Raw genomic sequence first — 16,178 nt, 5'->3', positions numbered from 1 at the left:
CCAGATTTTGTTTCTCATAGTAAGCATTTTTTTCTTACTGGTATAGGTTTATAAATTATTTTTATCGCAAATAAAAAATCCCAACAGAACAGACAAAAAGTAATTAAAATTCCTCGACAATGTAAAATGTCTTAAGGATTATAAAATTTTATTTGCCTTCAAAACTGTCACACTTTATTGCAAAGTAATTTCGATGCTATTTTAATGTTAAAAGAATTAAAAGCCATAATATAAAAGTAATTCAACGTGACACGTATGTATAAGAATATCTAATGCCATATAGAACACAAAGACAAATCATTTGCTCCAAGCGATTATACCCATCTTTCACACGTGACATGAAGACAGACACAAGAAGTGCATTTATGAGGATTTTTCCATCTGTCACCGACTTGTCTTTCATACCCTTTTCTTTTAGCCAGGAGTAATGCTGAGTTATTTGTTTAATGCAATTTTATGAGTTATCCTATTCTATTGCAATTGTTTTTCTTCCTATATTATTCATTAGTTTGTTGACTTAGACAAAGATATTATCTTAATATATGAAGCAAAAAAGACTTGTTTATGTAAGTATATGTGTTGTTTTAATTCATTTAACAGTTTGAAAATTTAATCTTTTTTTATTTTAAAAGCAATCACATGATGATCGAACAATTAGCAAATGTAACACTAACTATCATTTAGCTATAATTTATTATTGGTGCCGTATAGTTATATAGCAAATATTTTTCTTCTTATATTGTTCATTAGCTTGTTGACTTAGACGAAGATATTATCTTAATATATGAAGCAAAAATGACTTGTTTATGTAAATATGTAATGTATAATTATGTAAGTATGTTTTAATTCATTTATTAGTTTGAAATTTTAAAAATATTTTTTTCCATTATAATAGCAATTGCATGATGATCAAACAACAAGTAAATATAACACTAATTATTACTAAGCTATAGTTTATTATTGATGCTGTATACTTATATAGCAAATGTTTTTCTACATATATGGGTTAATTAGTTTGTTGACTTAGACAAAGATATCTTAATATATGAAGCGAAAATGACTCGCTTATGTAAGTATATGCGTTATTTTTATTCATTTAATAGTTTGAAACTGAAAAATATTTTATTTTTATTTTAAAAGCAATTGCATGATGATCAAACAACAAGTAAATATAACACTAATTATTATTTAGCTATAATTTATTATTGATGCTTTATACTTATATTATTGATGCTGCATACTATTGATGCTGTATACGCTCTTTGTGGTGAATAAGTAATGTGATAAGACAACGGATCGAATTACGGTAAAAAGAACAGGCACTCAGGGCATTATATTGTAAACTTTATTAAAAAAAAAATTTAAATTCATTTTTGTGATCAAATCGACTTTATTTTATACATACTCTACCGTAGTTATAGTTTGGCTCATAAACAATTAGAGTAGGGTTCTATTTTATGCATTTTAATAAGTGTGTATTTCATGAAAAACAAATTTAAAGTTCTTAATAACTTCATTCATTTAAATTTTTTTTATGGAATCTTAGCTCTATTAAGAAGTTGTGATAATGAGAACTTTCTCCCCAGTTCTTTACAGTGTTGAATCGTCAAGAAACGAAAAACAATTAAAATGATTTCAAACAAAAAAGAAAGTTTTGAGCGCCTTTAGCAGGTTTTTCGTATTTCCCTAAATGTGTTTTAACTTTTCTTCGTCGATGATTTTTTAAAAAAAAATCTTTTTAATGATTTATCCAATTTAATTTAACGCAACTTGTCCGTAAAATAAGGTCTAAACTCAAATTAACAGCTGTCAAATTAAGTTGAAAGTGGAAATTTAAAACCTGCGATTTAGAATAAAAAAAAAAAAACTTACCGGCAAACTGTTAAAATGCTGCTCTATACTTTTAAGAAAGTCGAAATAAGAAATCAATAAGTTTCATCTGCTGTCTTAAATAAATGAAACCTTCTATGGAGTGTTATGGAAAATACGTTTTTTAGAATAATTTTGGATAGCAGCAGGAAATGCAAATTTTTATTAAAAACTTTTAGTTTGAAGAACACTAGAGGTAGAAAATTTTAATTACATGCATAGGTCACAGTTTTTCTTTCAATAAGTATGTGCAATTTTATTTTTTGATTTTTTAATATAAATATTTTCAGTTAAAAGCGCTTTAAAAAATAAGGGATGTTTCAAAATTTCCCCCCATAAAATATATTTTTAGAATTTTTGCAAAGCTTAAATACAGTCAAACCCTGCTATAATGAACACTGTTTATAGTGAACTCCCGGATATATGGAACGAAATGTTAATGTTAGTTTTTGAGGATATAGTGAGCCAGCAAAGGAGAGGAAGGAGAGGAATATTATAGACTTTTTTCAGTCTTCGAATGACTTATTTTTTTCATTTTTTTAAATAATTTTGAACTTTCTACTTCAAAAAAAAATACATAAACGATTTTTAAAACCATCTATAGCATGGAATGTAGCAATAAGCATTTTTCTCGTTTGCTTCATTATTTAATAGCATTATTGAATTGGTTGAGTATTCAAAGAAGTCGCAATCTTCCAGTATCTGGATATATGCTTCAAGTCAAAACCGATGAAATAGGTGAGACTACTTTTATGTGATCGAATGGCTGATGAGACAGGTTTAAAAAGTGGAATAACAGAAATTCAAGAAAAATTATCGGAGAGTCGGGAAGAGTGCTTCCATATCTGATGTTGAGGTTTGCTCATCAGCTAAAGATTACTGTTTATTTTTGTACGCAAGACGAAGAGTAATGAAAAATAAAAGTTAACACATTTTTTGTTAATATGTATTATGTTTCAGTCCTTTTTGCATTTCATTTTATTAGTCATTGATTTAAATAATGTGTATTAAAAAGGGGGAGTTAGAGGAACTATAAGTTAAAATTGTTTGCGAAACGGCTATAGAGAAGTTCCGGTTATAGTGAACCAAAATTTCGGTCCCTAGAAGGTTCACTAGCTGGGTTTGACTGTATAAATAAATACATTCGGAGTTATGGCTTTTACAACGCGTATGTGCTTATAAAAATTACCTCGTAATTTCCACCCTTTATATAAATATTTACACTGAGAAAAAAGTATCGTAAAAATTACCAGATGTACCATATTTCTGGCTCTGTAGGAAAACCAAAAAAGCTCTGTAATGTTTACCAAAGTGCTTTGGTAATGACACTTTAAAAAAATTACCTATAAAGTATGGTTTTATTCCTAAGCTGTTCGGTAATAAATGTGTGAATTTTGTTATGAAAACCGGTAAACCGCTACTATATGAATGGAAAAATTACTAAGTAAATGATTTAAATACCATCTATTTCGGTTTAATTAATCAGAATTATAATTTTTTAAACCAGAAATGTCATTACGATACTGTATGGTAATCGTACAAGAATCTTTTTCTCCGTGTAGAATCCTTGCCAAAATTTAAACAAAAATATATATTCTGAATTAGAACAAACCAAAACGAAGTAAAATTATTGAAAGCAAGCAAGAAAAATTATACACATTTCTAGTTGATAGTTAATACTTAAGCTTGAAAAAAAACTTTTTCAAGATCTGACTATTATTACTGACTCTATAAGCTTTAATCAAGCAATTAAAATGGCTATGATGGTTTTAGTTTTGCGTTAATTATTGGTCGGATTTTTAAAACCTTTGGGTTTTTCCCCTCTTCAATGTACAGTGTACATTTTTCTTACCTGAATTTTGTCAGAAATTTTAAGAATATTTATCAAAAATTGTATTTACGAAGCACTCGGAACTGAAAATTAAACAAATATTGTACATGTTGTAACTTTAATGGGATTATGTTTTTTGAAAAATATCTGAGCACTCTAAATTGTACTCTCAATGGAAAAAACTTATTACAATGTGAAATTCCGGGTCAAATTACGGTAAAAGTATCGATACTTAGAGTGCTGGTACTTTTTACCGCGAAATCTATATTTATCAGAACATGTTACTTGAAAAAACCCTGATAAGCCGTGTTTTTCAGTGTAATAAAAGCCGCAAAATTTCTGAGTCACTGAAATTAATAAAGTATTCCATGAAAATTACAGTATAATAGTATCTTTTACAGTAGAAATGAATTTGACGGTAAAATGGATTTTACGAATGATGCACCCAAAGTGCCGGAGAAGGTCAATAATAATAATTTGATCCCAAATTTTTTACATTGTACTCAAAGAGTGCTCAAAGAGTGCAAGAGTAAAAAACACGTTATATTTAAAGGAAACGTACATCGACCTACTTTTTTTAAAATTTAATGCTGTTTTTACATAAAAATTCCGAATTAAGCAATCATATCTTAGAAAGCGATTTGAGGCAATTAATTTTTTAAATAAATCACTAAATTTTCGTAAAATAGGTACATTAGTTTTGAGAAAAAATGTAAACATATATTTTGCTGTCTTTTGTATTTATATGTTCTACAGTAGTTCTTTTAAAGGCAATTTTTATTTAGCATGTTTGGGATTACACTGTAAGAAATTCCGGATCAAATTACGTAATAAAACAGTGGCATTGAGGGTACACCATTCGCAAAATCCACTTTTACCGTAATTTATTAAATCATAATTTTTACAACAATATTTATTTAATTCGAGTGATTTAGTGATTTTACGGTGATTATTACTGTAAAAATTACAGCACATCAGAGTTTTTGTCCAGTAGCTTATTCCAATACAGAGATATTTTACTGTAAAAAGTACTAGCACACTGATTGCCGGTACTTACCTTAATTTAATCCGGAATTTTTTACAGTGCAGGCTCTCGAACTATTCAAAATTCTGTTAAAATTAAGACTGATAAGAATAAAAAAAACTACTCAGTAGCATGATTAAATGAAATAAAAAGCATAATTTTTAGCAATATAAATAATATTTATTTTTAGAATTTTAAAAAAAATCAATTATGTTTGTAATAATTTCATTTTCAAGACACATTTTAATTTCTTTTCTAACACAAAAAGGTTCAGAAAAAATTTTAATTGCATTTATTTTAAACTAAATATCTATTTATCATCATTGATAGTATAAAGAATTTGAATAAATTCCTAAATTATATTAAATTAAATGAATAACAATACTTTTGTGCCCACTCGTTGAATAGAACCTTTTTACAGCAAGTCAATTTCTTTTTTAGGATGATCTGAAATATGATAGATATTTTAATTTCCCTGTAGAAGTACTAATTATAATTGTTTTGATTATAAAATGTAATGAGTTTTGCACCGAAATTTTGTACATGAATAAAATTAATGAAGATTAATGAAACATATGTTTATCTATTCAAAACTTTACAAAATATTTGGCCTTTTCTCTCCGAGGAATTAAATGGGAGGCAGTTTTGAAATTCAACGTTCGAAAAGGGTTGCTTCTGATGCATCATGGGAAAGTATGAAAACTAACACATTTTTTAACATATATTTGTATTTAGAGATTTTTTTCACAAAACTTATGACTAGTTAAAATTTTAAATCTAATGACTTCTAAAACTTTAAGTCTAATGTAATTCGTTAATTCTTTATTTCAAAAATAACATTTTCGGAATCTTTCAAAGATTATTATAACGTAATTTCAATGAGAAACTTCAGTTTTGATAATTGAATTCAGAGCATAAAAAATTTCTGACAATAAAACTTTTCACAAATTCTTTTATTTTCGACGAATTGCAATTGTTTATAATATTTCGTAACCGTCGTATAATATTGTTTATAATATTTCGTAATAAACGTAATGACAATTACGTTTAATAAAATATAATTTGTTTACTTTTTTCTACTTTTTTCTAATTATAAGTAATCGCAATATTTTTAATTTAGTTTATTAAGAACAAATGATAAATTCACATATTTTAGAGTTAATTGATTATGTAAGCATGGTACTTATCTATGATTTTTTTCACATTTTGAAATTATAAAGCCCTAATTAAATCATTTATACGACTTTAAAATAAGCAATATTTAAATGTTTATAACTCTCATATTTAATAATTAAATATTCAATACGATAGAATTAATATCTGTTGTAATATTATGGTTTTAAAATCTGTAAAAGCTTTTTTTGAGAATTTTTTTTTTGTCAGATATATTTTAAAAACTTACATTGCTTATTACATTTATAAACTACAAAATATATCAGAATGGAACAAAATATATTCCAGCTTTTAAATGTTTAATATAGAATATAATAACATGGAAATACTCAAAGGGAATTTTCAATTAATATAATTTCTTTATCTAACTACATCTTATAGTTATAAAATGTTTTAAAACACTGATTGTTTCTATTTTTAACAACAAATATAAGTTCAATTTTTTGAACGAGAAATGATATTAGGTGAATGAATTTCAGGTAAATTTATTGCATCACAGATTAAAGGATCAGTGTTTCATATTACTTTTCTTTTGCTTGAAATAAATTTTCCGAATTTTAAATGAAAAATAATTATTGACGAAATATATGAAAATAATGATAGCTAGTAAAATTTTTTTCTGAAAGCTCGCAAATATAAACTTAAGTTTTTATTGTAAGCTTTTATTCGCGATGAAATATCAGCCCACGTAATGAATTTTATCTATTTAAGGGTCAGCACGAGGCATGTACGTATCATCCAGGATTGTTGTAACACTATCCCTCTTGAATCTTTCATCTAATGGTATACTCGTATAATTAACCCTTGTTAGAAATTTTGGATCGTTTTAAAATCATGTAATATCCTTATACCATATTATCTTAATTCTTAAATTATTATTCCACCTAAAGAACTTATTAATGTTTCAGATATTCAGATTATGGTACAAAGTAACGGCATTATGGTTTGTCCTTAAAGTAGACCATAAGAGAAAAAGTTGTGAAACAATTTTAGATTTTCTCGTTAGTTGAGGAAAAATAAAACCTTGTAATATTTCTAAGTTGAACCATATAATTTAATTCTTAAACTTTATTACCCAAAACTATGGAACTTAGCTTTGTAATGTGAATCTTGTGAATAATTTTGAGATAGAGATTTGCTCTCTATGAAGAAAAATAAAACCCTTTTGTTTCTAAGTTGAGACATGTTCTCTTAATTTCTTTACTTGATTACGCGCTACTGTGGTTCAATTTAAACAACAACATTTATCAATTAAGCATTTCATTAATGAGGCAGATATTATGTTTGGTTTCCCAACTTAAAATATCGTCTGCACTAATTAATTAGCTTATTTAAGGTCAACCCCTCGAACCATTAAGAATGAGTCTTAGAACGTGAGGATATGATCATTAGATCAACAGTTATGATGGTACGCTTTTTTTTTGACGCACTGTACATTCAACTAAATTGCTAGATGTACCTTAGGGCAGTTCTGCAGGGTTGTGTCCTGGTATTGCTCTTGTTGCTGTTCCTTTTACATATGCAAACTATTGTCTTCCTTACGTACTAACAAACAGTTGGCTGTTCTTATATGAACAAGATGTTTGACATTTAATAGTTTTAATTGATATTGAGTTGAAAAAGTTAAACATTTCTATTATTTAGCGCCTCAATACTAAAATCTTTTTCTACATTTTTATAGGTTTTGAAACTTTTTTAACAATTCCATATTTAAAAAAGATATTTCATTTACATTTTGCGATCCTTTTTTGTGGGCAGTTCCATTATTAATAGTTTCAAGTTGATATAGAATTGAATAAGTATGCCAACATAAAACTATATAATTATTTAATACATTATTTAATACAATCATTGAGATTACAAATATTTTAGAGCCTATAGTCTAATTAACTTAAATAAAGGAAGTGTACATAATTATAATATAATCAAATATTTTTAACGGTCTACACTTGAAACTTGAGAAGCTGTTGTTTAAATAGGACCCTAATGGACATTATACCGACAAATCATTTAATCCTCAGTTTCATTAATGTAAATTCAATTATTAAGCTATTATAGCACATATCATATTATCTGATGAGAAGTTAACTTCATTAATATATTTGTAAACAACGATTATTATAATGTGAGTATATTATTGATTTTAGTCGCTTAAATCAGAATAAGTCTATCAATATAAACTCGGAAAATAAATTGATTAAACATTGATTTAAATATCATCTTTTGTGATGTCATTTTAATTGATATTTTGTGATATCCACCAATTTCTCAGAGAGTAAATACCATAATTATTTTTTAAAAATTATTTTTGATAACAACTCAATTATAATTTTGTGATATCAGTCCATATTTGGAGAGTATATACATCAAATATTCTGTTTTAACCGTTTATTTTGTGGTGTCATTTCAATCATTATTTTGTGATATCAGTATTTTTCATAGAGTAAATTTATTACACAGTTTGTTTCAAAAATTTTCCTTTGTGATGTCAATTTAATTAATATTTTGTGATATATACCAATTTTTCAAAGAGTAAATACCATAATTATTTTTTTTAATTGTTTTTTGATAACAACTTAATTATAATTTCGTGATATCTGTCCATATTCGTGGAGTATATACATCAAATATTCCGTTTTAAACCGTTTCTTTTGTAGTGTCATTTCAATCATTCTTTTGTGATATCAGTATTTTTTATAGAGTAAATTTAATACACAGTTTGTTTCAAAAATTTTCCTTTGTGATGTCAATTTAATTAATATTTTTTGATACATACCATTTTCTCAGAGAGTAAATACCATAATTCTTTTTTTAAATTCTTTTTTTATAACAACTTAATTATAATTTTGTGATATCAGTCCATATTTGAAGAGTATATACATCAAATATTCTGTTTTAAACCGCTTAGTTTGTAGTGTCACTTCAATCATTCTTTTGTGATATCAGTATTTTTTATAGAGTAAATTTATTACACAGTTTGTTTCAAAAAATTTCTTTTGTGATGTCAATTTATTTAATATTTTATTATATCTACCAATTTCACAGAGAGTAAATTCAGAGAGATTCTCAGAGAATTCAGCTTCGTATTTGTTGCTATATTTGTAATAATAAGAACTGAAATTTTGAAAACCTGAATTTTTACAAAACCATATGGACCATATTATTTACCATACGAACAGAAGAATTACCACATAAATTAATAGTACCCAATATTCTGGGTTTTTTTTAAACAAAATTATTATTATTTTTTTAACCAGAAATGTCAATACTAAACAGTACGGAAATTTTACCAAAATGTTTTTTTTTCTATGTGATCTATAAGTAAATTCAGACCTTTTGTTTTTGAAAATCTTTTTTTTACCTCGATTTCATTATTCATTTCTGATATTTATCCACGATTAGACAGCTAAATTTTAAGTATTTTGTTTAAGATGAATTCTTTTTTTGATTTCAATTAAATTATTTTTTTGTGATATCTCATATTCTGAGTGTAAATATGCCAAATGTTTTTTTTTCTTTTTTGATAAAAATTTATTGAGTTTTACCTTTTATTAATTTTGTCTTTTATGCGATATGAACTTTTTCTAACTGATCTTTAATCACACAGTGAGCTATTGGTTTTTCTAAGCAATGGGCTAAAACATAAATTTGAAAATGTATTTATAACTCGAGATCAATATTTTGAATTCTTTAGAAAATCGTGAGAAATAAATAAGATTTGAACGTGTTGTAGAACTAAATATTAAAAAAAATTCATATAACTAGCTTGAATGTTTTTTTTCTGTCATCATTACGCAGTTTTTGAAACATGAAAAAATATATCAAATAATTTAGCTTTTCTATCAAGCGATAACAATAAAATTGAAATAGTTTAAATGAATAAGCTTTGTTTCAAAGATAAAAAAAAATGATAAATATGCTTGTTGTTTTTAATTTCATAAACAATCGTGATTTGTTTTAAAAACTTTTCAGCCGGAAAATTATTGAGTATCTGCCTCTGTTTTTCTAAACAGCAAATAAAAAATGATGTATGAAAATCTATAACAACTATAAAACCATAGTTTAAAAAAAAAAAAACCAAACTTTTATTGACTTTGCTACGTTAACTTTTTAAAGTTTTTTCTTTAAAACTTTCGTAGACGATTACTTGATTTAACACACGTATGTCTTAATTTTGATAACTACCCCGGACAGAAAATAAAACACTTTTTGTAATTAAAAAGTTTTCATTGTTAATATGTCTTCCGGCTGGTAATGTAAACCATGACAAAAAAATTAAATATTATTATTATTTTTGCATAATTATTTTATAAAAGAATTTATAAAATATGTTTTTCGATAAATGTTTGCAGATTTAGAAAAAAAATTGAAAAATAGGTTTTTACAAAAAATAGTTTTTTTTTGATGAACTAAAACATTTTTATTAAATGAATATAGTTTTGACAAAATAGGAAATAAGTATTATTATTAAAGGATTTTGGAGATTTACCTTTTGATAAAGGTATTCGTGAAAAACGTTATTATTTTTTTTCCAATGCCCACCTGTGTTAACATTTCGTCCATTCAGGCAATTTGCAGGACAGGTTTGCTAGCCATTCTTTCAGGGACACCACATCAGGTGGGCCAACGTTGCTTCCAGAATAAAGACAGATAGTACAGAGAATGAAAGAACATCCATGCCTTTCCTGGGATTCAAACCCAGAACCTTTCCCATGCAAGGCAAGTTCCCTGACCCCTAGCACCATCCGGTCGGCTAGAAAAACATTATTAATAAATATATTTAAAATATAAATTTTTTATTATAAATTTTAATGACAAATCAGACATTAAAATGTTTTCATGAAGGAATTAAAGAGATAGTTCTTTCAATTTGTTTGGCAAAGCATCACTTAATGTTGTATTTAAATTGAGAAGATAAGAGGAAAGAAAAATATGGGTTTTATAGTGATTTTTGTACGAATAACTTAAGTTATATTTCGAAAATCCTTTCGATAATTATTGTTTTGCGAAACTAAAATGTTAAAAGTTAATAAAAATAATAATGTTATAGAAATGTTTTGATTGAGTTTGTATAAAAGGGAATACTGCATACTGCGTTTTGAAAATAAATTAAAGCATTTTGGGAATTCAAAACTTTTGCATGGAGAAAATAATTCTGGGAAAAGTATAGGAATGACCTTTCTGGTGGAAAAAAATCATTATTGTGGTTAAAAACTAAAATATAAGATGGTTAAGCCATTCCTTTAGTAATTTTTCCGTTCACGTGGTATTGGTTTAACAGAAACACTGGTTTTTAAAATTTTAGTCCTTATTATCACACATTTAGTAAAAAGTACGAAACTGAAAACCAAATTTAACCAAATAAATGGTTAAAATGCCAGTCTAAGATATGAAAAAATACCAAATTTTAGCACAGTTATCATATTTAGTCACATTTCATAAAATCATATTTTATCGTTAATTTTACCAAAAATCATCATCAAAGCGTTTCAGTAAAAATTTTCAACGTCTTTTGTGCTTCTATAGAGCCAAAAAACAGATACGTTTTACTTTATTCTGGTAGTTTTGATCATACTTTATTTCCTAAATGCACTGTTTGAATTTTCATGAAACTCTGTTAGATAACTTAATTGCTAATCGCACAGCATCAAATTAAAGGTTACATAAGAACAATGTTAATAAACATAAAAATTAATATTAATTTAATATGAGATTTTGTTTCACATATTCAATGAAAGTTAACCAACAATTTTAGAAATCACATTACTCGAAAAGAAATTGAGTGAAATAAAAAGAAACATAGAAGACTTCTAATAAAACTTTATAAAATTCTATAAGCATTAAAAAAATATCGATCCACGCATCATTGAAATAAATGCAATAATTTTTATTTTGAATCAATTTCTGTACAATGCATGGGTGTTTTAAGAGTTTGAAGACTTGGGAAATTGTTGTTAAGGTAATTCCTAAATTAATAACACCCTAACATCTTTTAAGTTGAACATTCTCATAGAATATTAGAGCTTATCTAAGATTGTTTACCTTGGGTAGCATTCTGGGATAATGTAGTTAAAGATTTATGGAATTAGAAAATGCAGACACTTGAACGCTCAAACCTGTGAAGCGACTTGTTAAACTTTTTCAGAAAACGAGTTAAACGTAAAGTCTCTGTTAGTTTATTTTAAAGTATTTACGTTGCATTTTATGCAGCACAATAAACGATAAAAATAGTATGCTTTTACAACTTAGATTTTAACTGTGTTGGATTATGAAAATTCTAATACTGCTTTGCAAGTTTCTAATGAATAAATTTTAACTATTTAATAATGGGATTTTATTATTTAATGTTTAAGTAGTATTTTATTTCTTTGACTTTGAATATGCAACCATATAATTTATTCTCTGTAGCAGACTGTACCTCTTAAATATTCCTGAGGATTTATTATTTAGGATGTTCTTTGAAAGGTTCTACGCAGAAAAAATTTTGATTGAAATTACCATGAAAAGTACCGGCACATAAGTTGCAGGTACTCTTCCCCAATAAATCCCTTTTTACTAGTACGCAAATTTTAATATACCGTGATTCTTACATTAATAATTATCGTAAAATTACTCCAATGAAATAAATATTACTATAAAAATTACGGTATAATATTTTACAGTAAACTGGATTTTCGGATATCCAAAGTTCCAGTACTTTATACCGTAATTTGATCCAAATTTTTTTACAGTATAAAGTCATATCATAGAACACTTAGAAAATAAGTAGCTATATCTGAAACTAATATGAGTTTGTGACACTAATTTATGACTGTCTGGTTGAGCTATCTTTAACAAACTACTCTATGTTAATAATAAAAAAAAGTGCAAAATGGCAATAGAAAAAAAATTACAGTTTAATTATAATGCAAAAAAATTTTGTTGTTATATTCTAATATTCTTCTATGCCGCATTGTTTTAGAATGTAAAAATCAGCAGCAATTGGATACTCGTAACTCATTACATGGTTGTGTTTATTTACGTGGTTTTGCAAAGCGTGTTAACGTAACAGCTTTCAATCTTGGGTTTATTACCAAACTGAATCAATTTTCAGATCAAATTTAATTAGATGCTTGCAACTCACGTGATTGGCTGACACAGACAAGACGTCGTTCTCAAATATCCAATTAAAAATTGTTCATTAATTTTAATGGTTTTAATGATTTAATGAAATTATCGCCAAAATGAAATTATTTTAATATGTTCAATAATATTTCAAGTATTTAAGCATTTTGTCCGTTTTAAAGTCTAAGGAATTATGTACGGTTGGAGAGCACAGTTAGTTTAAAATTATAAATTTACTTTGAGTTCGAATTAATCAAACAGTGACTTTCTTATTTTTCTTATTAGAAGAGATTCGAAAACACCCTCAGTAAATTCCATTCAGTTTTATTTTAAACATAACGCAAAAATATTTGACAAAGAAAAAAAAAGAATCATAATTTTTTCTCTAATAGTATTCTTTTTTTAAAAAGCATTTGTTTAGGAAATTGATCCTATTTAAAGGAATCAGCGGTGCGTTTAGATAATCACGAACCATAAACGGAAACGATTTGTTATTACATCAAAAACAAAATAGCATTACATAGGTGATCGTGGTTTATGCAATCAAGTTAGTGATGCCACTTGCTAGTAATAGTAGGTTTCAAATAAATATGAAACGAGGGAAAATCTTAAAAGATAAGCGTTAACGCTTTATTCAAAAATTGTTCTAAGCATCCACCATAATTAGAGTATTTATATTAAAAGAATTTTCTCAGCAGAAAATTCAAAAATCAAATTTTATTTAACATTTACAATAACATCACATGTTATTATTGTGTTATAAATTTTATAATTTTTCAATCATAAATTCCGGTAAAATAATTGGCATCAGTCTGTTTATCCAATTAATTGTAGAGTTTACGGTCAGGAACATTTCTTTACGGATACGGGTTTGAAACCGGAATGGAAAACACGAGTACAATAACATGGTTTCAAAATCATTAAAATAAAATTTAACTTGACATTAGAGTCAGCTTATGTGAAGCTTTTCGTCAAGTATTGGACATTAGAAATAGATTGTGTTTCACTCGTGTTTTGCCCAATGAACCGTGGAGCTCATTGGACAAAGTTAATTAGTTTATCTGGTGGTGACATCTATTAGGAAAAATAGGTAATTCTAGACTTTTTTGTGTTAAACAACCCTGTGATGCTGCCGTCAATCAAAATGTTGAATGAATGAAGGTTTCATATTCTAATAGTCCAGGTTCACCAATTGGGGAGTGCAGGACACTGAAAACTCTTCATGTGCTGAAGGAATGGAGGAAACATTGTGGTGTTAACGCTTGGATTCGAATTCCCGTTCAAATCAGCCCTATCGGCTTGAACGGGAGTATCTTGTAGTAGACATGCACCCAGCTACAAGAAACTATGTGGCTTTAAAAGGTGGTCTTAGTTGGAGCAGTTAAAATTCTGGTTGCTTAACTATGTTAGGTGTAAACAATCAGTAAGCGAATTTTCTCACAGTTAACAGCTTGAATATCATCTTTTTAGGAATATTTTATTCTTTTGATTAAATATGGTAAAATAACAATTACGTTAAATATTAAATAGTAACAATATATTTGTTCCTCTAAAATATATTTGAGTTTTTTGGTAAGAATATGAAATTTGAAAATAACTCCACATTAAAAGTAACTCGTTTCATTTTTAAAAATTAAAATTCCTGTTTTTTATAACTACTAATACTATTTGCATCTTAAAGAAATTATAAATTTGAATTATAACGATGTCACTGTGATTAAGTCACCGAGCTGTTATTTTGAAGGATCGGGGTTAGATCCCCAATGGAAGTTTAAGACTTGCCGGGAAATAAAGTCGGCTTATGCGCAATGATTATCACATTGTTATCATTATGCTGTTGGTCTTGTACTGGAATCTATGTTGACATTTTTGGTGGACAACTGACTCTCGTATGATGCCTTTTAGTAAATGACAATTACAGCAGAACATAGTGTAAAAAAAAGAAGAACTAGAAAAAAAAACTAAACATTTATGCACCAAATGTTAAGTTTCAAAAAGCATCTAACTAAAAAATCGTTTTTTCTGTTTATTATGCTACAGATAATGGATATCATTTTATTTTTAAACAAAGGGCTTCGATGGGCTTGAATTCTTTATGAGCAAAAAACTTAATTTCATGTCTTACTTTAAATACACTTCGTATACGCTATGCAAGACATGCGCCTTAATCATTTATAATACTACACTTCTAAGACCGTGACGAATTAACTATCTTAGACATAATTGCTTTTAAACTATTCATTTATGTTTTATTCATATTACAATAGGTGTAGTAAATTAACATTTTTTTAAAGAAATGGCAAGTAAAGATAAATGAAGGAGATAATAACTTTTTATGTTTTAATAGTAATTGATGACTCATTGATTTTAAGTTAATGACGAAAGGTTTTTAAATGAAGTTAAAAAAATAATTGCAATATATCGTTTTAGACAACTCATATTAAAATTCAAAATTCCGATTTTTGGATTGAAATTTTTTTATTTATTTATGATACATACTTTGTCAAAATTTTTGTCTTTGTCAAAACTTTAAAAGTTGCAGAAATTTCAAAATTCGTTAAGAATATTTAGAGAATATTCATGTAGTTTTGATTTCAAAATAAAATAATAATTGTTTTGACTGTTTCTGGAAATTTTTATTTGCACTTAATTTTTAAAAAAAAATGTTCCAAGGATATCAGTATTTTAGACATATGACTGTCTAGAAAAGAAAGCTTTTGTCATAATACTTGTATGATTTTAAGTTAGTTATAACCTTCTTATTTTTAAGAAGAAGACAAGGTAGGCAAATAATTGTCAATGATGTAAAAATTATTTAAAGATAAAAAAAGAGCATAAAAATGTCCAATTTGCTGCGTTCTGGTTGGGTAACTTCATTTTTTATTATCGCTTAAGTTACAAAATCACTCACAAGTTCGCCAAAAGATGGCTCTGCTAACTGAGAAAGCTATAAACTATTTTTATTCATCATTATTGGCAACAACGCGACTCACAATGAGGACTAAATTAACTAGTGCCGTAGATATAAGGAACCCGTAAGAGGAAGTGAAGGTCCTATCTTCCCGATGGCAACGAAAAACCGGTTTTCAGGGTTACCTTATTTTTGTGGTTTATCTTATTATTGGCGTTTAAAAAAAATTTACTACCATTTTTTTTTGTTGAGTGTTTAGTTGTACT

The 16,178-nt window shown here is 26.8% G+C and overlaps 1 protein-coding gene across 1 annotated transcript in view; it reads left to right on the top strand.

The window, feature by feature from the left end:
- Nucleotides 1-372: 372 nt before the first annotated feature.
- The window catches only part of LOC107456452 (uncharacterized), a 124,275-nt gene continuing 108,469 nt past the window's right edge, over nucleotides 373-16,178 (top strand). The window contains exon 1 of the mRNA XM_071182209.1: nucleotides 373-566. Coding sequence (XP_071038310.1) covers nucleotides 543-566 — 24 coding nt within the window. The 5' untranslated portion in view covers nucleotides 373-542. The remainder of the gene's footprint in view (nucleotides 567-16,178) is intronic.

The sequence above is a fragment of the Parasteatoda tepidariorum genome, chromosome 6 (genome assembly GCF_043381705.1).
Source record: "Parasteatoda tepidariorum isolate YZ-2023 chromosome 6, CAS_Ptep_4.0, whole genome shotgun sequence".
In the NCBI taxonomy this organism is placed as follows: domain Eukaryota; kingdom Metazoa; phylum Arthropoda; class Arachnida; order Araneae; family Theridiidae; genus Parasteatoda; species Parasteatoda tepidariorum.
Note: the sequence above shows the minus strand (reverse complement) of the source record. Positions and strands in the feature narration are given on the sequence as shown.